Consider the following 22,419-nt stretch of genomic DNA (forward strand, 5'->3'; position numbering starts at 1 on the left):
AGCGCAACACTCTGCTCTCTGACAACGATATATTCAGAGCAGTTTAAACCTTATCTACGGCATCACTACGTTATAAAGATGCTCAGAATACACTTCAAAAAGCCACAAGGATACACCCCAATGAAACTACAATCTAATATTGATAGCATGTAAGACCGGTATAAAGTCACCTTTATGCTGTGTCTCAATAAGCTTACTTCTATGCATACGTTTGCTGTTTTTTGTCCATAACTACAAAAGTGTATTTTTCTAAATGCACTCAACATTCGCCATCTTGGCTACGTAGCAAAAGTTGTGCGTCCGTTGCGGTTACTCCGGTGAACAAAGTCATGTACTGGCCTCTTTTGATTTTGGAGGGGTTAATTGAGCAGTCTGTAATGATTTGTTAAAGTTGCTAGCTAGCAACTTTATCATTCGCGGTAAGCAAACTAGCTAGTTAGCTTGCTGTGTGTGATTTGAGACAACAACACCCAGTCAAAAACACTGTGCACGTTTTTACACTGTACAACATGCTGATCTCTCCAGTTACTTCCTGAGAGCCACATGAGCAGTTTTTTGAAAAGCTGAATTCAGAGGCAGAAGTACCGTACTGAGAGCCTGACACATTATCAGAATGTTTTATGTTTGCCCCCCTCACCCCCAACTCCAACAAAGGCTCTAAAGCCGCAGCAGTAGCAGCGTGGCTGAGAGGCACCACGGTGCTTTGATTTGCATGCTCTCAAGGTTAACATAATGATGTCAAAAATAGACTAAAACTATTATACCTGGTTGGCTTAGAAGAAATGTTCTTTACATATAACACAAAAATGTAAAGTTATAAAATCCATTAAGAATTTCATTTGAGGGTCAGAATGACACTAGGAGGCCTGTGAGAGATAATGAGTATCATCTTGTCCTAAAACCAGACCATCTACATTCATTATGCACCGCTCATGTGTGCCAAGTGGAGCTGGAGACAGTGGGTGTTTCTCAATCTCGAGGAAACTGGCTTCCAAGCCAATATTTCAAGGATACTACGTCATTGAGTGCCGCCGAAGGACTGTTCCAATCTCCAGCATACTTGGAATTCCACCGAGGCCGCGTCCTTGGTTTGGGGGAAATTTCGAGGCTGCACATGGGTAGACTTCGCGTCCTTAAAATCCCCACAATGCTTGGCGCACGGACCAATTAAAAAAACCCTTGCGGAGAATGGCTGAACCGATGCAGCACACATTTAAATGTAAGTATGTAGTGGCGTAGAACATGTGTTGGTAAATATGTTACTTTGTTACATTTGTTTGTTATCACCAAAAATGTGTTCCGTGAAAGTAAAGCAAGTTCATAATTAGATAGACATCGTGAGGTATTTATTTTCGGTACAGTTTATGTTGAAACCGTTAGAGAGAGTGGCACACTTGTTAGTCTGTTCCATTCTCCTTAGTTTTCCGAAGCCGTGGCTTGGAAGCATACTGGCTTCGTTTCTGAAGGAAGTGACTTGGAAGTACGCGACTACCAAGGCAGCATCCTCGCGATTGAGAAACGGCCAGTGGGTGTTTCTCAATGTCGAGGACGCTTGCTTGGTAGCACATGTCTTCCGATTCACTTGCTTCAGAAGCGAGGCAAGAATCCTTCATAGCCTCGGAAAACAAAGAATGGTGGAACAGGCTAACAGGTGTGCAGGTGTGCGTCATATGAGAGGCCTGCCTTAAATGGAGCGCGATTTATGCCAAAGATTTTTAAATTGGTCCGTGCGCAAAGCATTGTGGGGATTTTAAGACCGCGGAGTCTACACATGTGCAGCCGCAGCCTCGAAATTTCTCGCTACGAAGTACGCCGGCCTCAGTAGAATTCCAAGTATGCTGGACATTGGAACAGTCCTTTGGCGGCACTCGATAATGTAGTATGCTGGAAATAGTGGCTCTGGAGCAGCTTTACTCGACATTGAGAAACACCCAGGCCGTTTCTCAATCGCGAGGATGCTTGCTTGGTAGCACATGTCTTCCGAGTCACTTGCTTCAGAAGCTAGGCAAGAATCCTTCCTGACATTCGGAAAACGAAGAGTGGAACAAGCTAGCAAGTGTGCAGGCGTGTGTCATATGAGAGGCCCCGCCTTACATTTTCCGCCACAGATTTGGGGAAATTGGTCCGTGCGCAAAGCATTGTGGGGATTTTAAGGACGCGAAGTCTACCCATGTGCAGCCTCGAAATTACCCCCAAACCAAGTACGCGGCCTCGGTGGAATTCCAAGTATGCTGGAGATTGGAACAGTCCTTCGGCGGCACTCGAAGACGTAGTATCCTTGAAATATTGGCTTGGAAGCCAGTATCCTCGAGATTGAGAAACGGCCCCAGTCTCTTTTATTCATATCATTCTCTAGTCATTATACACACAGTGTTTTAATGTCATCAATTAATAATCTCTTAAATAATTGATGAATGATTGTGAGTTATATAAACTGAAAAGAACGTGTACATATGGCCTACTGAGTGTGTATACTTGTCAGTGCCGTTTTCCATTGTATTCAAATGCACTAGCAGCAGTGACTTAATGTGGAAATACATTCCTTGAATACATGACTCTTGTTAGATGAACCTTGGTTGTAGAAGTAATTAAATACATGTACTGAACAGTTTATATACTTTGTTCACACTATGTGTAAATGTATTATAAAATATTTTATAAATTAGATTTCCCTTTCAAATCTTTACAATTTTTTTGTACCAAAATGATAAAAGACAGGCCAATAGCGGGTCAAGGAGTCTGAAGCAATACGAGGAGGAATGTCAGACTGTCAGGAAATTCTAAAACTTTTAAAAGCAAAATCTTCTATTATAACTTTAGAAAGTAAAAGAATCCATGCTTATCTTGACTGACTGACAACAATTGCACTCTAAGATGAGAAACGTGTCACTTTATAGTGAACAGGATGTTTATTCTTAAAAACCTGAGCCCATTACTTTTTTAAACCGCATTTTTTAATATCATCAAATCAATTGTAGGCACTATGATGTTGAATTTAATAAAAATCCTGTTGGACAAGACCTACTTTTTATTATGATATAAGCAAATATCGTTTTGTTGTCCAAATAATTGATATAATATCGTATCATGATGGAAGTTGACTGTCACTGCTGAGCCCTCTTCTTCTCCTGACCCACCCATCCAATGAGAAGACTTAGATCCTCCATGAAATATACAACACAGGCTGATGAGAGGCACATTACCATAGATTTCATCACCATCCTCTCAAAAACTCATCTATACATGAAGAGCATTCCAACAACACGGCTGGAGCCAGAGAGCTGCTGCAACATTGATATCTGTGCAACATAAGCAGTCAACATACACGCAGCGGAACCACTGAAATATTCATCTGGAAACAGACATTATATTAAGTTATACACCCTGCTTCATCCCTCATTAACCTACCGCGTCTTCGGATCTGAAGAAGTGTTAATGCACGCTGGGTTACAAAGCATGACCTGCTGTCAGAGCTTTTTTTGTCATTTCTAACACAAAATGTTCAAATTGGGGAGCTTATACGACAGAATTTGCGAAATTCAACACCACTAATACTAATTCTAGTTTTCTATTTTAGCAGAATTAGTTACCGACACTGAACACCATGATGTCCCCAATGTACCTCTACAGGAATATACTTCTACATCCCAAAATATCTCCACCACCTCAACTACCACACATGATCAGATCTGGTCAAAAGAAGCTTGTGAATATTTCCTGACATCTGAATTTGGTTTCTACGTGGTCGAAAATGTATGATTTTTTGGCAAAAACATTTCAAAGCCATCATTGGTGGCCTTCTTGAAAATTGCTGCCATCTATTGTCGTTTTTCATAACAGTTTATGTGCCAATTTAAGTACTTTTATCCACTTTTGAAAGCGGACATGAACAATGTTGATGTATTCAGATGCCTGTGTTAAATATTGAACAGTCTTTTAAACGTTTCACATCGTGTAACAGTCGTCTTGTTTAGCTGCTGGTTAGAGTTTGCCTTGGTGTTGATTGAATGTTTCTGGATGTTGAGAAAACTCCCCCTTCTCTTATTCTGTCTGTTTCTGTCTCATCTCCCCATTATATCCCCAGGGAAGGAAGAGGTAAACGATGATGTCACCTTCCTCTTACAGCTCAATGCTGAAATCAAAATATTTATGTTTCCTTTTGTAAAGAAAGCTCTAAACGAGGACAAATCCAAACAGGTCCTCGGGGAAGGATGCTGGTCTAGCAGTTTTCCAGCAAACAAGCCCCTGTGGGGCCACTGTTGTTGTTGTTGTTGTGTTGGAAGTGTGGACTAGAGCAAAGCAACCCTAAACCCCAGGTCCCTCTGCACATCCATAGCTCCATCCTTATGATTGGTCCACTGTGGCTTACAGCTCCACAAAACAAAGCATTACTGTAATCATTAAACACTAATCCAAAGTACAAAGGTACACAAATGAAAGTGGGATGGATAGTCTTTAATCACATGGCTTCGTCTGTGCTCAATTCCAGCGGGATGGGGGACACATGCATGGAACACATCAAACTACAGACACACACACACACACACACACACACACACACACACACACACACACACACACACACACACACACACACACACACACACACACACACACACACACACACACACACACACACACACACACACACACACACACACACACACACACACACACACACACACACACACACACGCTGCATTCAATAACAAGGGTGGATGATAAACAACACTATGTGCAAAGCATCAACAGGAAGTATTGCCGAGGGGAGTAAACGCCATGCACACAATGATGGGAATTATAACTGACATACTAATGATACCGGACAGCAGACCGCATACAGGCTGTGTGGCTTACAGTATTATATATTGATGGCTTTATAGAGTATACTTTGCCATAAAGGGATACAAATGAATTGTGTGAGGTTTTTAACGAGACATTAGGTCGTGAAAGTGAGCAGAGGAACGCTTAGAACACAAATGAGTAAGGAAGTAAGGGTGATTCATATTCATAGTAGTTTGGACTAGAAATACAACGAGATTCAAAACAGGATGTTGCGGCAGCTAAATGTGCGCAAATAACACAAGAGCTGAACACCACACACAGAGGGAGATTATATATATTTTAAATTGGAGAGTTGCTGGGAACTGAAGCACATAATGTCAAACACACATATTCCTTCCAGGGGTGATGGCAGCATTGCATGATATTTTTTAATCATGCAATCTTCTTTTTCAGTGCCAAGCTGTGCATTTTAGAACAGCCTCAGCACTGACACTCTGGGATGAGGAAGCAGATACCTCACACGCTCACTCGCACATCCCATCCTCTTTAGTGGAAGAGCTTCAGATGGAAGGAGGAAACACGGAGGGGAACATGGAGGCAGTTAGGGGAGTTTGGAAAAAACAATGAAAGATAGAATAGGAAATTGCAGAGGAAAAAGTGGGGGGGGCTGTAGCAAAGACCCTGCTTATAATTAGTTTCAACACATCATGGTAACGTGGCAGGAAGTGAGCCAACAAAGGCAGCGAAGAGGAACTCAGTTAGTCCAAAAGGAGGAGATAATGATTGGTAAATTAACACCTAATGGTACTATAACTTTTGATTATTAACAAGAAACCTCCAAAGCGCACGTTTGAATGCACTTTATGGAAGCTCAGGACCACCCACAGTTTTTAATCCTTTCTTTGTATGCACTGTTCCATCCAACAAATAACTACAATGTATAAACTTGTTCAGTTAGAGAACACATAAAGAGCATAACATCAAACATGATCATGAACCATATTCCAGCACGATAAAGATCATAATATATAACCATATTTGCTTATTTGTGTGTCAGTATGAATGAATGTTGTCTGAACTGTTTCTCTCTTAATATTAGAAATCATCTGCAGTATTACACATGCTTTGAGCCTCGTGGGGAGCACTTGACTGCTCCGACAATAATCCCCAAAAGTACTGCAGCACCAACTGCCAGGCACACTGGGTTTAATTTAGAGAGAAAAACACTCCTGTGCCCGGCAACTTCACATTCTCCCGTTCATCACACGACCGCATACATAATAAACAAACCACTTGACTCCCAATATCAATTGAAAATGAAATGGCGGCAGCATATAGAGGTTTTCTGTAACTGTCCAAGTCTGTTCACAGTTTCTGTCGTCCAACGCTTTATCTTTTAACCTCATTTCTTCTCTTCCTTGATCCTCCTTAGCAACGGTCATTATTTTGCTTAGCAGCAGTGTGTTCTCGACAACAATAACAACCTCTGAAATGTCCAAATCGACCAATCAGAATTCAACTAAGCCGTGTAACAGTGTGTGTTGGACACAGTTAAAGTGTTTAGACTCAGAAGGACAGAAGCCTCTGAGAGTGAATGGTTTTCTCTCTTTGTGTCAGGAAATGAACATCAACTGCCCTTGAGCAAGGCACAGCCTGTACAAGTGACTGCATGCACTGACCTTGTGCTGCCCACTGCTTCTAAAAATAAGCGCTAGTCAAGTGCAGATAGTGCTTTCACAATAGCTTCAGTCCTTGCACTGAACAATACAATGTAATGTACTTTTGTTGACTGAGGTCGGAGGAAGTGTGTGAGTGGTTGTGTGGACAATAATCTGCCCTGTCTTTGTCTCTGTCCATTTCCCATATCTCCCTCTCTCATTTCTGGCTGTAAACACTTTCTCTTCATCTGTTGCCCCCCTCCTCCTCCTTTGGTCATTCCATTGGTGTGTGTGTGTGTGTGTGTGTGTGTGTGTGTGTGTGTGTGTGTGTGTGTGTGTGTGTGTGTATGTATGTGAAAGAGGTTTATAACCCCCCAAGCACATCACAGTGTTGCCAATCCATACTTCACAGTGCAGTTCCAGCAGCGCTCTGTTTGAGCAAGTGTGTGTGTGTGTGTGTGTGTGTGTGTGTGTGTGTGTGTGTGTGTGTGTGTGTGTGTGTGTGTGTGTGTGTGTGTGTGTGCCGTACCAACATTAGCTATTCTATTTGACACATTCACGCTGTAATGGAGCTTCTCTTCTGACTGTCTCTCTAGCAGCGTACATCTTGTTTTATGCTGCTTTCTAAATCTTTTATTTTGACCTAGTTCCACAAAGGTCCCTGCAACTAAGTGTTAAGCCCACTTTAAGTTTAAAAGCCACACACACACACACACACACACACACACACACACACACACACACACACACACACACACACACACACACACACACACACACACACACACACACACACACACACACACACACACACACACACACACACACACACACACACACACACACACACACACACACACACACACACACACACACACACACACACACACACACACACACACACACACACACACACACGTGTTCCCCTCCAGTCACAGCCATATCTTTCAATGTAGTTCATCTCATCTCCTCGGCACCATCACAAACACAGCCTTCATAAACTTTCCTTGAATTTGTTACATGTCATTTATCCAAAGCGACTAACATGACCCACAAGCTTCCTACACAGGACCCACATCGTGCTTTTCAACATTTCAAATCACCGTATTTACTGAGACCATGATAGAGAACAGCACTGTGGTGACAGGAACACTGTGAAGGCAAACTTTCAAAGCAGCCTTTTTCATACGCTTGCTGCAGATTGCCCCACAGCACCTACTACAGTGGATTTCTCTGAGAGTACACTTACAGTACACTGCGGACAGTGCACATGTGGAGCCCTCAGTCTCTATGTGTGCCAGACCTTGTAACTGACCACAATACCACATTTCACTGGACCTCATCCCTAGCCTTCCTCTGAGGAGGACACAAGGCTACAGGAATCAGGCAAGAACCACTTGTTCTTGATAATCGATAGTGTTCATTAACTTTCTTGTGATGAGGAGTTTGAGGACTGAACGAAATCCTAATAAGAGCAAAGAAATAAAACTGAAAATCAACTCAAAAGTTAAACTGCTGCAGAGGCAATTAACCAAATCCAGACAAGAAGGTCGTTTCGTACATTTATTTGTTGACACGATATCATCCAAAAGTACAATTAACTGTCACTCAGTCATACTTGACTGAAGGTACAAGGATGTCTGACTAATGCTGTGATCACAGATTTGAAACATTGATATGACCAGTGATTCAGCAGAGCTATGGTCATTCATCTGGATTCATGTTGAGTTTATAAAATGGCTTATGGAGTTTAAAAATGATTTGTTCCAGTCCAAACCTGCTTACTCAGGTATTCACTGTCAATTATCAATCAATTTCAATTTATAAAGCCCAATATCACAACTCATTTGTCTCAGGGGGTTTACAGACTAACAGCATTACTCTCTCTAGACCCTCGCACCGCACAAGAAAAAACAAAAACAAAGAAACCCCGCAATTAAGAAAATGTAAGAACCAGGAGGGTGTCAAAAAGCTTCCAGATGCAAAAAAACAACAACATTGTGCACGGATGTCTACATAAAAAGACTCTGAAAAACTAGTTTGGAAAATTATCCTTTTGACAAGAATAGGACTTGTTCCCCAGACATGTCACTTTAGGATATGTTAAGGACCATGGTATTTAAAAAGCCACTTTGTACATATCCTCACATCCTCTATCCTTTTAACAAGATACATCTCACGCTGTTGAAGTGCTGCTCTACGATTCACATCAGCACTAACAATTACAGCAGCACAAGTTCAAATGGAAACAGTGATTTCAATACTGATGTATTATTTCCTCCAATTTCCTTATTTTCTGAGTATGAGATTGAGCCAGATGCACTGCCCTTATCTGTGTTACATCTTCACACTCCGAGGATCACATCATGTCCTAAAGCTACCCTCAGTCTTCTGTCTCCGTGTGCCTGCATACAGCCAAGGTTATTATGCACAATATAATATTCCCCACATCTAGATTAGACATTTTTAATCTACCGAGTAAGGCAATACGTTTTTGAGCTGCACAATAACACACAGTTATATAGGTCAGCTTTCAGACTGCTTTCTACAGTTATTACACACATCAAAGTATTGGGGGGGGGGGGGGGGGGGGCTGGGTGTTAGCTCATTCTGGGGGGACTTGGCTGGCTCTTGTGACCAAGTCAAGTCCCAGTACGGACCACATATATATTTACAGGAAGTGGCGGATTCTTTAGATCTAATTATTTTTTCAGTGAACGATGAGTAAATTAATGATTTGCACAATGAGTACCAGGCTAGTCCTCTCTAGCTTTGAACAGTTGGCGTAAATCCTTCTCTGCCCCTCGTCAAACCCCAATCCCATAATTCCTCTATCGCCCCTCTGCACCCCCAGCCCTCTACGCCCCCCCCACCCCCCTCTTCGTCTTCACATCCCTCTGTGCCCATTTTGATGCCAGCTCACAGGGAATGTGCCAGTTACAAAATCTGGGGCTGATACATACACATCCACACATCAACACAGCTGCACAATACAATGCATCATGGGAACTGGAGTATCCCACAAACTAGGCCATTATGGGGGAAAACAGGATATGAAGGCCCATTCCCAAACCGCCCCCTACACCCACCCCTACCCCTCCGTTTGCGCGTTCACGCGGAGGGTCCGCCATATTGAGGGCTGTTCCAAAGCAACGAGTGTGGAGCGGTGTGGAGGGGGAGTGGGCTATCAAGCCCTCAAACAGCAAGTCTGCAGCGGTGCTGACTTGAGACCGGTCTCTACCTGACCGGAGTCACGCTGTGTGTGTCCGTCAGGCAACACGCTGTTTACAAGTAGTTCCAGCAAACATCCACTGATAAACTACGATGTTAACAACCTCATATGTTTTAACTTCAGATCATACCTGTGTTAAATGGTCAAATGTGTGCATTTTATTATAAAGTTTTGTTATACAGACTGTTGCAAAAACTAAAAAGCTTATAAACATCAGGTTTAAAACTAAAAGAGCTTTACAAAAAAGTAACACAATGAAATATGTTTGGAGTTTTATTTGAGTTATTCATTTACATTTTTTGTCTAAGAGATGCTGATTTGAAACCGTTGTTACATACAGTTACAGCATTTCCTGTTTCTGCCGGAGAGAGGGGAGGCAGTCCCAAAGCTTGCCGCTGTATTTACTTCGTCCATCTGACAGGAGGGAGCCTCGTTGAGCTGCGAGTGTGGCTACAGACGGAGTTCACTCCGTCACGGAGGGGTAGGGTCGAGGGAGTGGTTTGGGATTGGGCCGAAGTGACAACAAGTCTACAGGTGGAAAAGGATGCTAGATAATCTAATTCTGATAGAAAACAGCATTCAAGAGATCTTAAGGCGACCACTTCAGGTATTTTCCTGTCCGACCAACAAAGGCTGAACCATATTCACTATGCCAGCGGTTTTCAAAGTGTGATGCGCGCCTCCCCTGGGGGGCGCCAGAGAGCTTCAGGGGAGGCGCAGCGTGAGACACAAAAGAACGAGAAAAAGACGAGTAAAGTGACACTTGCCCACTTGTGGCTGTCTGTGGAGACCGAGTTCCCCCACCTCGCCAAAAAGGCTGTAAAAGTGCTCATTCCCTTCACCTCCAACTACCTGTGTGAGTGCAGGTTTTCCGCATTGACTTTGATCAAAAGCAAGTAGCCTACCGGTAAAGGCTGCAGCCAGAGTATGATCTGCGTTTATTCCTGTGTGCATCAAAGACGCAGACTCATTGTTCCCATTAAAGTAGGGGTGAGTGTAATAAGGAGGCAAAGTTGACGTTCAGTGTGTTACCGGGAGCATATGAGGATTTATCCACCATGTTGAAAATGTTAAAAAAAATATGTCTTGAGAACACGGCGTGCGGAAATATACGGGTCGTGCTGCAACTAGATGTGCCTGTCCTCTGTAAGAAGGTGTCGGCGACTGACATGCAAGGAAGAACGGCTGTCCACAGGGTGTTCCAACTTTAACAACTGTATTAACTTCCAGGGTAGTGAATTGAACATGCAATTGTAATTTGGTGTGTGGTATATTTTCATGCACGGACACGCATGTTCCACAACACACAAACTGAACAACACTCAATTTTCCGATCGCTATCAGTGTCCTTGCGATCTTGTTATAATAACAAGTGCACGTTACTGATGCAATATGGTTGAGACCATTCTGGCTTATTCTAGAGGGGTGCAAGGAATAGTCCAAGTAGTGGGGGAGTTTTATACAATATGTTTAAAACATAAAAATAAAAAGGTTTAAAAAAGTTATTGTTTAATGTTTTAAGGAGGTGATGCTACTCAGCCAATCAAATCGGTGCAGTCAGCACGATAGATTCAAACACACACACACAGAGACGAGACAAGAGGAGAGAAACAGTCGGAGTCATTTCAAATGGCGGAAGGTAGACAGCGAAAACAGAGCATTTAATTACATTTTCTCTTACTGGACCTCTTTGAAATGCAATTGAATACCCCTGCATTATAGCAACAACAACAATAATAATAATAATAATAGAGTAACAGCAATAATAATTGGGAGGGGGGGCGCGGCTGTTCTTATGTTCTCTGAGGGGGGGCTCACCTACCCACACTTTGAAAACCCCTGCACTATGCAATTATATAAAACGACGTTAAGCATAAAGTCCTTACAAGAGAGCATCATTAAATGCTTTTATGGAGAAAACTGTCTTAGATTAACTTTAAACATTAGTTACATTTAAATGCTCACAATGTCATGACAATTAAAATGTATTGAACTGCACCTAAACCTATAGAAGATGTAAAAAACATGTAAAAACCGAAAGATTAAAGTCCAAATTCAGAGATTAACTTCATCATTCTGAATCTTAGAATTGTGAGTTAAAAGTCAGATGTTTCTTCTGTTGAGATTAAAGATCATAATAACAAGTTATGTTCTCGTGTACAGTACTCAAAAAGGTCTGAATTCTGAGGGAAACAAATTGAATCTTGAGAAAAGTCAGAGTTCAGAGATTTTCCTGACGAAAAATAATTCTTACTTTATTCTGTGGTGGCTGTACTCTTCCAGCCGTCTCCTTTGTGTTTGTTTTCTTTTCCCCTGTCTGTGTTTGTGTGGGCGTGGTGGCTGTCACTCCTGGCTCCCGGTTCAACCTCCACTCACCTGCTGCAATCAACTGTGCACCCTCCCCGACTACACACCTGACTCCCATCAAGCCATTTACAACGGCATATCTGCGCCAGATCGTTGTAAAACCAAATTGGTATAACTCCAAGGCTACTTAGCATTATAGCTATTTACTCATACCTGGATCATGTATAGCGTCTAACTTGTTTTCTTCTTGTGCTCCAGGATCATTCTCCGACCGCCGTGTTGCCGTCACGTCCTCGCCACTCCAGCCGGATTATACTCCCCGCACCTCCTTCACTAAATAAACCCTTTTTCGACACTCTGCCGTGTCCTGCGTTTGGGTCCTCTCAGATACCGTAACATTTTCTTTGATGACTTTGATTTCAGATCTAAAAAAACTGTTCACATGTGGCCCTAATCCTAGTTCTTTCAGGTAAGTATGTAAACTAATTTGAGTATCACTGTTTTTTTATGTGAAGATATATTTTATAACAAGAATGCACACTGATAGGAGGATAGGACTGTTTAAGGCAAGCCTGAGCCAGCCCTTATTATAAGCTTTATCAAATATGTAGGGTGACTGTGAACCATGGCAGCGCAGGGTTCTAACGGGGTTATAAGATCTCTTGTAAGTGCGTGGCTGTCTCTCTTCATAATCATTATTTGAGAAAGTAATCAAATGTATGTCATGCATTATTCTCTGTAGAACACCTTTCTTTGGCCAATGTCATGGAGACTCTGGTTCATTTGCATGCCCTGTCTGCAGCTCCTGTCTCCAGATCCCCTCACGCTCCGGACCTGTCTACAGATCCCCTCGCCCTCTCATGCCCTCCCACCTCACACCTGTTCTCCCTTTCCTCGTCAGCTCTGATTTTCTGACCCTCCTGCTCTCAGCTGCATCCACTTTCCCTCATCAGCCTGCACATTATAACTATAAACCTGTGTCTGTTGTCTGTTAGACTCAAAATGTGTTATCTGTTACAACACAGTGTTAAAAACTAAATCCAGGTGGTAGTTTCTTAACGTCACAAAATACAAATAAAAATTGTTATCTTTCACTGTGAAAATATCTTACTTGTTCTGTTTTTTCTATTTGAAGTTAATATTTTATGTTTCCTTATTTTCTATACTCTTTCATGTTGACATCATGTGCAATGCCTTGTTTTAACATGCTGCTGTGATGAAAACATTTCCCTAATTGGGATCAATAAAGCAAATTTTGTGTTTTTTAAATGGAGAAATGGCTGCAATCCAGGACACACACGCACGCGCGCACGCACGAGTTAGAACATGAAGCTGCTGGTAATGAATCTGCTAGCCTGGAGACTGATGACAGGGATCTAGATCTCATCTGTAGGGGTCTTTGCTTTCCTGCTCACTCTACAGTAAGAAGCTGAACCTCTGGAGTGAAGAGAGAAATCTAACTACAGTACGATGGGGAAGGCTGCTGTATGACAACACCAATGCATTTTTATATGATCTGGATTTTGATGGATGTCCTAGATTATCTCAAATAAAACTAATTCAAAAACATAACAGGAGAAGTATCCAGAGCTGACTCCACCTGTTGCACAACCCCAGGAGCAGATGCATAAAAAATAAGAATAAGATGGACTTTTATTAATCCCTCGTGGGGAAATTGTTTCTCTGCATTTGACCCATCCTAGTGTTAGGAGCAGTGTGCTGCCATTTTGAACGGCGCCCGGGGAGCAGTGTAGGGAACGGTGCCTTGCTCAGGGGCACCTCGAAAAGAGTCAGACTAAAAGCAATATGTACGAACAAAGACAGTTAAAAACCACTACGCCTGATTCTGTTTAAAGCATCTTGAGGACACTCCAACAAACATTCAAAGCGTAAAATATAGTTTTTGTTATTATTATTAGATTATAAGACAGCGGTTTTACTTCCAGAGGTCTGTACCAGGTCCACTGCTAGTCCGCAGAAGCCACCATTTGTATTAAATTAAATACGCAACTGCCTTCTCATTAACAATAATAAAAACAGTATTGGAATTGGTATTGGAACAGCATTCCCTTTGAATTTAGCATTAATTGGACAAAGTGCAGTGATGGGACTCACTTCTTGTAACCACATCTAAAAAGATGACATTAACATGTCATCTAAATGACAACCCTGCACAGAACTTCATCACGTTTCCTCCAGTAAAAGGACATCATAGAGGGTCCCTTGGCTCTTTTTTTAATAATTATTTTAAATAGGAGCATCGAGGGCCGCATCTGTGGTGGTTTAGAAAGTGCCGCACTGTGTTGTTTTTGAGCTACATGCTATGTTCATGGGAGAAAACGAAAGGAATAAAACAGGGAGACACGCTGACCCTGCTTTAGAGCCAGATGATCAAACCTCAAAGCACATATAATTACATTTTACTGTCATATAGTATGTTATACTATAAATCTATAAGATGTACTTTGTTGATCCAAAATCGGGAAATTGTGTTGTTATGAAATAATAAAAAATATATATTCTTTAAATTTCTAACTTTTTTTCTTTTTTTTCGGTGCCCCCCATTGATGAATGCGCCCTTAATATTCGCCTATACTGCCTATGCCAAGGGCCGGCCCTGCCACTAGCAGCCAAACGGGACCACAGAGGATTCATCACGCAGAGGAGAAGAAGACAGAAGCCAACAGCATCGAGAGATTCTCCCAAATAGAGAAACAAAAACAACTATTAATGCAGTCTGTAAGGCTGGCAAACATTTCATTGCATTTGTCCTAAATTAAAATAGATCATATCTCACAGACCGCAGGGATGCTTCTTCTTTTTTCTCTAAACCAAACTTTGTTGACCAACATCACAGCGCCCTCTAGTGGAGGCAGCACTACAGGCTGTGGAGCAAGACTGCAAATGTTGTAGAATAAATCAACTCAGTCACACACTCTATTCTCTATATCCAGAGTGACAGGAAGGCAGAGCGGGGACACCCCCCCCCCATCATCTGAGCAGCAATCCATCAGAGATGTCAGGAGTAATAAGCATCATTTAGAAACCAGCTGTAAGTGCGAGACAAACGACACTGAACTATTACTTGTAACATCTCCACAAATCAACATGTTGCTTACTCTAAATCAAAGCAAGTTGTATCATTTATTTCAACAGGGCGTTTCTGTTTTTTCTAGTTTCAAAAAAATCTAGAAACTAGATTCTTGGTGAGATCAATATTAGGTTATGATAAAGATATCCCGAGAGTAATCTACTTATTTTAACCACAAAACATGTACACGTATACTTTTTTGCATAGATAAATAGACACAAAGATAATCACACATCTTTACACAAACACGTAATTCCACCACACACACACACACCACGGGGATCTGTCCTCGGTAGAAGCTGAGATGTATATAGGATGGAATTAGGAGAGCAGAAGGAAGAGAGAAGACATGAGAGGGAGCGAGGAGGAGAGAGGAGCTGCTGATGGAGGGGAGGAGACGGGGGAGGAATCGGAGAATATCCAGACGAGGGGGAATTTCACATCAACCCCCCGATGTTTTATCTCCAACTCAGCGCTGTCAATCATTCTATGGTACGGAGACTCTTGTAATTATTTTTCCTTTAGTAACCAAAAAGACTCATTAACTCATTACCCAGAATGTGTGGCAGCACACACACACACACACACACACACACACACACACACACACACACACACACACACACACACACACACACACACACACACACACACACACACACACACACACACACACACACACACACACACACACACACACACACACACACACACACGATGAAGAGTTTTAATTAAATACTGCTTGCAACATGTGAAGTCAACACAGCAGCATTATGTGGCATAATCAATCAAGCCAATTATGTCTTCTCTTTCCAGCCTTTTATATTTCAGAAAAACATGGAAAGAGGAGGGAAGGTGAGAGGAGGAGTTTATTCATTTCTGAAAACCTCATTCTGTGTTTGTTATCTCCACCTTCTCCACCTCCTCTCTTCCTGCGCTCCTTCATCCTCCTCATCCTCATCACGAGGAAGCGCAAACAATAGCATCTCCTTCAGTCACTTAGTGTTTATGAGTGATCATGTGGAAATCAAATCACGGCAGTCACCCGCAAGGGCATTTCATTGATCAGTTATTAGTAGGGAAATACAAAATATATTCTTGGACAACATGCTGTTATTATAAACAACAAATAAAAACTCATCCATACACACCTTCAGTTATTATCAGTGAAAGTGGAAATGTTGACCATGTTCTTTTAAAACAACATAATGAGTATTAACCAGTATTCGCAGAACGTGTGTGTTATCAATACTTATTCAATTACATAAAATATATAGAAAAGGGTTATATATATACAGTATAAACAATTTCAGATTCTGAATGTACTTTTTTTCTGAGGCACTGGCAAACAATATTAGAAAGTGAAATAATTAGGAATGAAATAATTGGATTTTGCTCTCAAGTGCCCGCACTAGTAGTGAGTGTGATCGAGATGCCACATTCAAATCAATATGAGTGTGAATGTTAAACTCACATATAATTCCCTGTGTTGTTTAAACATGGGTCAGAGAGCTGTCACTCACCATTGTAGTTCCAGAGGGGCTGCAGCCCCCCCACTCCGATGCTGTGGTTACTCATGGTGCATGCTCCTGGTCCTCTCCACTTTCTTCTCCAAGTTTGTCCTGACGACGTGTGTATCCTTTATCTCTGAATGCTGCCCCCCACTCTCCTCGGTTCTCTGTCTGCTGTTATATCGACCACTTTGAGGGTCTCCTCTCTGCTGTGGGTCTCAGGGAAGAAAACACGTGCATCTCTCTGAACAACCCCAGCCACTTCCACTTCTCAATAAACTGTTGGTGCTCCCGAAAATGAAAAACGCGTCCGCTCTGGTGCACGCACCAGAGAGAGAGAGAGGGGGGGGAGAGAGAGAGAGAGAGAGAGAGAGAGAGAGAGAGAGAGAGAGAGAGAGAGAGAGAGATTTGTGATGTCATCTTCTTCAGCCAATCCTCAGAGTCTCAGCATTTCTTCAGTGTTCTGGTATTTCTGGTGATTATGTCATCACTAATATGACTTTCCCCTCAGAGCAGTGACCATTTATCCTCATTTTTCAATGCCTTCATTATTTACTGCACATATTTTTATTCCAATTGTACTTCTACGATTTCAATTATATGAAATGTAAATACTGCTATATTTTTTTACGTTATTATAGTTTCCTTCAAATAGTTTTCTATCTGTGTTTTACATTTTTGTTTTATTTTATGTATACCAAGTCAAATCCCTAGTGCGTGTTACCCTACCTGGGGATAGACCTGATTCTGATTCAGTGGCATTAGTATTTATTGTTTATTTAACAAACAGTTATTTGTTATAATCACTCAAAGTCATGCAGGCATTTCTACACTTTTGTTTCATTCTTTGTCAGCCATTATGTTCTGAATATGTAAAGCTTTGGGGATAATCAAATAAATTATTAAACATTTCTAAAAAATCTAAAAGTTATCTTAATGTAACCTGGGTTCATCTTTTCATTCAGTGGGGGGTGTAACTCATACAGTGTCATCTTTTTAATCATAAAATATACACATATTTTCAACCCTGTATTAAAGTTGGTATTACTGTAACAGAGGTGGGAAGTACATATACTCAAGTACTGTACTTAAGTATATGTTGAGATACTTGTACTTTATTTGAGTATACATTTCATGCTACTTTGTACTTCTACTCCTCTACAGTTCAGAGGTACATGGTGTACTTTTCCTCCACTACATGTATGTAATACCTTTAGTTATTTTACAGATGTGGATGAATGATATGAAATATAATCAAGTGTTAAAATCAGACTTTAGTTCCACCTGGAGTAAATTCACAAGCTACCCTGCAGTATACAAAGTAATTCAAACTAGCTGCACCTTTACCAGCTTTGAGAACACTTTCATGATCAATCATTATAAAACATATCATATCTATTATTCTGAAATGGACCAATCTGCACAATGAATACTTTTACTGTCGCTACTTTCACTATATTTTGATGATCATACTTTTCCACTTTAACTTGAGGAACATTTTGAATGCAGGACTTTTACTGAGTGTATTCCTACACTCTGGTACTTCTACTTTTGTATAGAATCTGAGTACTTCTCACACCTCTGTACTTAAATAATCTGACTGTGAACATCACAACTATACGTGCGACTGTTTCTTATGAATATATGTATACAATCATACCTACAAGTAAGGCATACAAAACTGGATGTTGAATTTATTCATTTTTCTAGGCATCAAATTAGCAAGTGGCAAATTAGCCATGCTTAATGAAAGTGAAGGGGTTATCTCCTCAGGAGAACATTTATTTGTCATCCTGAGTTAAAACACATGGAGAAATGACCAAGTTGTAAATAAATGCAAACATTAACATAGATTAAAATGGATGTATGGTGGCCTACTGTTATACAGTCATGTTAACATTGTGTTAGACATCTTTACTGTTAATCCAGATGTTGAATAAATATATAGTAATAAAGAGGGAATACATCTTCTTTGCTGTTTCTTTACTTGGCAACATAACCTCCCTGTAGTAACCGCTGTGAGTTTAGATTAGAGGAAGGGTCTTCCACTAACAGGAACACAAATATGAAGCGAATGCAGAGCAGAGTTTGAAGCGCTGTCAGCGCTGAGCAGACAGCTCTGCCTGCGTGCGATCAGGCGGAACGGAGGAAGCCTCAGACTACTGACACTCACAAATAACTGGGAGAGGAAGAGAGGAGTCTACTGAGGGCCTACCTTGTCAACCAGCTGTGCGATGAACAACCCTGGACTGGACTGACAGCTCTGGCAGGGGGGGTAGGTGGCAGGTGTAATGCTTGTCAGTTTATCTATCAGCGGGTGAGAAATGCAAAAAAAGCAAACTGCAAAAACTCTCAGAGCCTTTTAAAAATATGCTGATATATGAACTAGTCCCTGCTTTTGAATATTCTTCACATGGAGCTTAGTAGCTGACTGTTTCCTGACAGGACACGTCTAGCACCGTGAACACACACATACATTCACTTCACCAGGAGTGTGTTGTTCAATAAAACACATACAAAAACTACAGTACACTGATACGTCTTTGTTAAAGTCATGCTATTATTATTATGTGAAATAAGAAGGCTATTTAAGATAAGCAAAATGAGTACCTTTTCAACTATAATTCAACTCCTTGGACTTATTTCACCCCACACTGAAACATTTTTATGTTGACTTTAATTAAATGTATTATGTCAACAGATTTCCCATAATTGCATTAGGTTATTAAAAGCAATAATATTAAGTTGAACCTTAAACTTAATATTTCCCAACTCAGTGATGTGGAATCTGTTGGCATAATAAATTGAATTCAAGTCGATGTTTTTTCAGTGCATAAACAGCCATAGTCCCATGCTTATTATAATGTCTAAACTGTGCAGCTTTACTTCCATGAACATAACCTTCGCAATTAAATAACAGGCGGGGGTATTGGAGTCAAGACAATGGAGACCACTCCTAATTGTTCTCTACATGTACGCCAGGCACTCCATTCCAGTGTCTGATGAATAAGAAACAGAGAAAAGTTGTCAGAAGTTTATAGAATAAAATAAGAAAACGTTAATTTTACTCAAACACATACCTATAAATAGCAAAACTGATAATGCTGCAGTGATCTCTTCCAGAGCTGTTTATATATATATATATATATATATATATATATATATATAAACAGTATTCATATATAAAAATGTGCGCTTCAGTGTTAACAGGAGTGATATTGTGTGTGTTTGAGTCAACAACCTTACATAAGAACTGCTCTACTCGCCTCACCTCTGACAAACACAGCATGTGTCATTATGGATTGAAGTGGGCTGATTTTGGCTCAGCCATTATCTTCTTACACAACCCACTACAGTGAAGAGAGTCTCGGTGTGTGTGTGTGTGTGTGTGTGTGTGTGTGTGTGTGTGTGTGTGTGTGTGTGTGTGTGTGTCCATTACTCGTGTGCTTATGTGCCATTTCTAGCCATTTCTATTATGATATAAAGCAGTGTTCTCTGCCCTCTGTCAGCAGCTGTGTTGAGCTTCATTGTCATGCAGTCTGTACACGGCAGAAACACCTCTGTATATTGGATTCTGGTACTTCCTTTATTAACTGTTAATACTCATTCAATAGCTTCTCTGTCATGTGAGCTAATAACTTCAAATCACTCTCAGAAATGAATGCTAGTCTGTACACGGCAGACACACCTCTGTATATTGGATTTTCCTTTATTTAATATTAATATTTGTATTGAAAATCATTGTGTTATTTTTATGTAAGTTATGTTATTTTTTCAATAGCTTCTCTGTCGTGTGACCTAATAACTTCAACTCAAATTAAAGAATTAATGCTAGCCTGAACCCAGCAGACACACCTCTTTATATTGGATTTTGGATACTTCCTTTATTTAATATGAATATTGTTTTTCATTGTTTTTTCATATTGCAGTGCCAGTGCGTGTCCAGCAGGTGTCAGTGCAGCTCCACGCACAGTGATGCTGGCGGCAAAAAGTGTCTTATTTAATGTTCATATTTTTATTGAAAAATCTTCTCTGTCATGTGGCCTAATTTAAAATCACCGTCTCCCCCAGAAGAAGGCTGAGGTAGGATTTATGTTGACCTTCTGTTTTAAAAGGTTTTGTGTAAATAAAGACTCCCTTTCTTTAAGCATCAGTGTTCTTGTTGCCTCACTGCTCGGTCCCTGACACAAATCCTTTTCAACTTGTTGCTTACACTTTGGAGCTTTCAACTGTTTCATGAGGTACAGTTATACGTTTTAGATGGATGTATCATATTTGTTTATTATTGATTATCAAACTTAGCTCGGTTTGAATCCATAACTGAAGATAATTGTGGGTAACAAGCTTGATCCCAGCTCCTGAAGTCAACATGAAGATGTGTTCTAAATGACTCAGTTAAGTTGCTCCTGATAATCAACAGTGTGTGGACTGGAAAAGCACTTTGTAAATGGTTCTGTTTCTCATTTACACTAAGACTTAGCTGCAGTGTGGAGGGGCTTGATCTGATCACTGACGGTGTAACATGGTGTCAGGGGGGGTTGCAGTTGTGTTGATGTCACCCACCTCTAAAAGTAAACAGTTAGCTGTGAGAGGTTCAGGAGTCCTCCGTCAGAATAGGACACAGAGTCTGCTGTTGTGACTTCCTCCAGATGTGTTGCAGCTCTCTTTGGTCTCATATGGAGGGCTGATGTCCCAGGCAAAGGGAGGGGTGGATTCTCGGCTGGGGTCCGGGGGGTTGTCTCTTCCCACAGTGTCAGTTCTCACGTCAGGCTCTTTGACTGACTCTGAATACAAAATTATTTGTTTTTTAAGTTTCACGATTGAATAAACTCATACATGGAGTTCTCTCATCTTACTACTCCATGTCAGACATCCATTATATAGTTTCATTCACCATTGGGCCATATAGAGCCAATAATGTTCATTCATGTTTCCTATCAACAAAGTATTTTATAACTTGAGTATTTTCACATTAAGCTACTTTACAACTCTTTACTCCGCTACATTTATTTTACACATTTAGTTACTTACAATACAAAATATAAATCAACACACATTAATATATATTCTTATAGGTTAATCTACCTAGTAATGTTTAAAGTAATTCAAATAAATCCACATTAACAAGTGCAACTTTGAAGAGATGAACACTTTAATGCACCAATCATGTTTATACATTTAATAAAATAATTTATCTGGTGCTTAAAATGCTCCTTTTGCATAACACATACTTTTACTTTTAGCACTTGAGTATTTTGTTGTGCTCATACTTCTACTTAGGAACCATTTTAAATGCATTACTTTAACTTGTAACTGAGTATTTTTTTGTTTTACTTCAGTAAATATTCCTTACACAGATGCTCCAGTCCAGTGTATAGAGCTGCTGTGTGTTCAGCTCACCACTAGAGGGCGCTGAGTCGGAAGCTTAAAATCTTATATTTATACTATTTATGGTTTATTTGATAGGGACTGATGAGATATACAAAGACAAACTGATGCAGGTATCATATATTAGTCTATTTTCATTATTATTGCTATTATACTTGTTATTTAAAGTACTTTATATACAGTCAGTAGTCGTTGTACTTGTAAAACACTATGATGGGGGTAAATAATGGTCATTCAAATACTCTTATGTTATGTCACATCTGTAAGTCAGTGTATCATTATTATTATTATTATTATTATTATTATTATTATTATATATGTAAATATTTGTTTTGATAACCTACATATGTACTTTTCCAGTTCCACCGTACAACCCTGGTGACTTCACAACACTGCACAACCTTTTTATTACTTTCTAAATGTAGTTTCTCACCTGTTCTTCTGTGA

At 40.5% G+C, this 22,419-nt stretch overlaps 2 protein-coding genes across 3 annotated transcripts in view; both read right to left on the reverse strand.

The window, feature by feature from the left end:
• Positions 1–21,365, reverse strand: part of chrm4a (cholinergic receptor, muscarinic 4a) — a 36,904-nt gene extending 15,539 nt beyond the window's left edge. Inside the window, exons 1-3 of one of the 2 annotated variants that reach the window (XM_079672900.1) lie at positions 21,148–21,365; positions 18,800–19,583; positions 16,597–16,801 (exon numbers count right to left, since the gene is read on the reverse strand). In XM_079672900.1, coding sequence (XP_079529026.1) covers positions 16,597–16,651 — 55 coding nt within the window. In that variant the 5' untranslated portion in view covers positions 16,652–16,801; positions 18,800–19,583; positions 21,148–21,365. Of the gene's footprint in view, positions 1–16,596; positions 17,053–18,799; positions 19,584–21,147 lie in introns of those variants that run through there. The other variant, XM_079672899.1, reaches the window with a different exon arrangement.
• Positions 21,193–22,419, reverse strand: part of gucy1b2 (guanylate cyclase 1, soluble, beta 2) — a gene marked incomplete at its 3' end in the record, with an annotated part of 12,076 nt that continues 10,849 nt past the window's right edge. Inside the window, exons 16-17 of the mRNA XM_079673440.1 lie at positions 22,406–22,413; positions 21,193–21,368 (exon numbers count right to left, since the gene is read on the reverse strand). Of these exons, the coding sequence (XP_079529566.1) occupies positions 21,193–21,368; positions 22,406–22,413 (184 nt within the window). The remainder of the gene's footprint in view (positions 21,369–22,405; positions 22,414–22,419) is intronic.

The sequence above is a fragment of the Notothenia rossii genome (genome assembly GCF_949606895.1).
Source record: "Notothenia rossii genome assembly, chromosome: 3".
Lineage (NCBI taxonomy): Eukaryota > Metazoa > Chordata > Actinopteri > Perciformes > Nototheniidae > Notothenia > Notothenia rossii.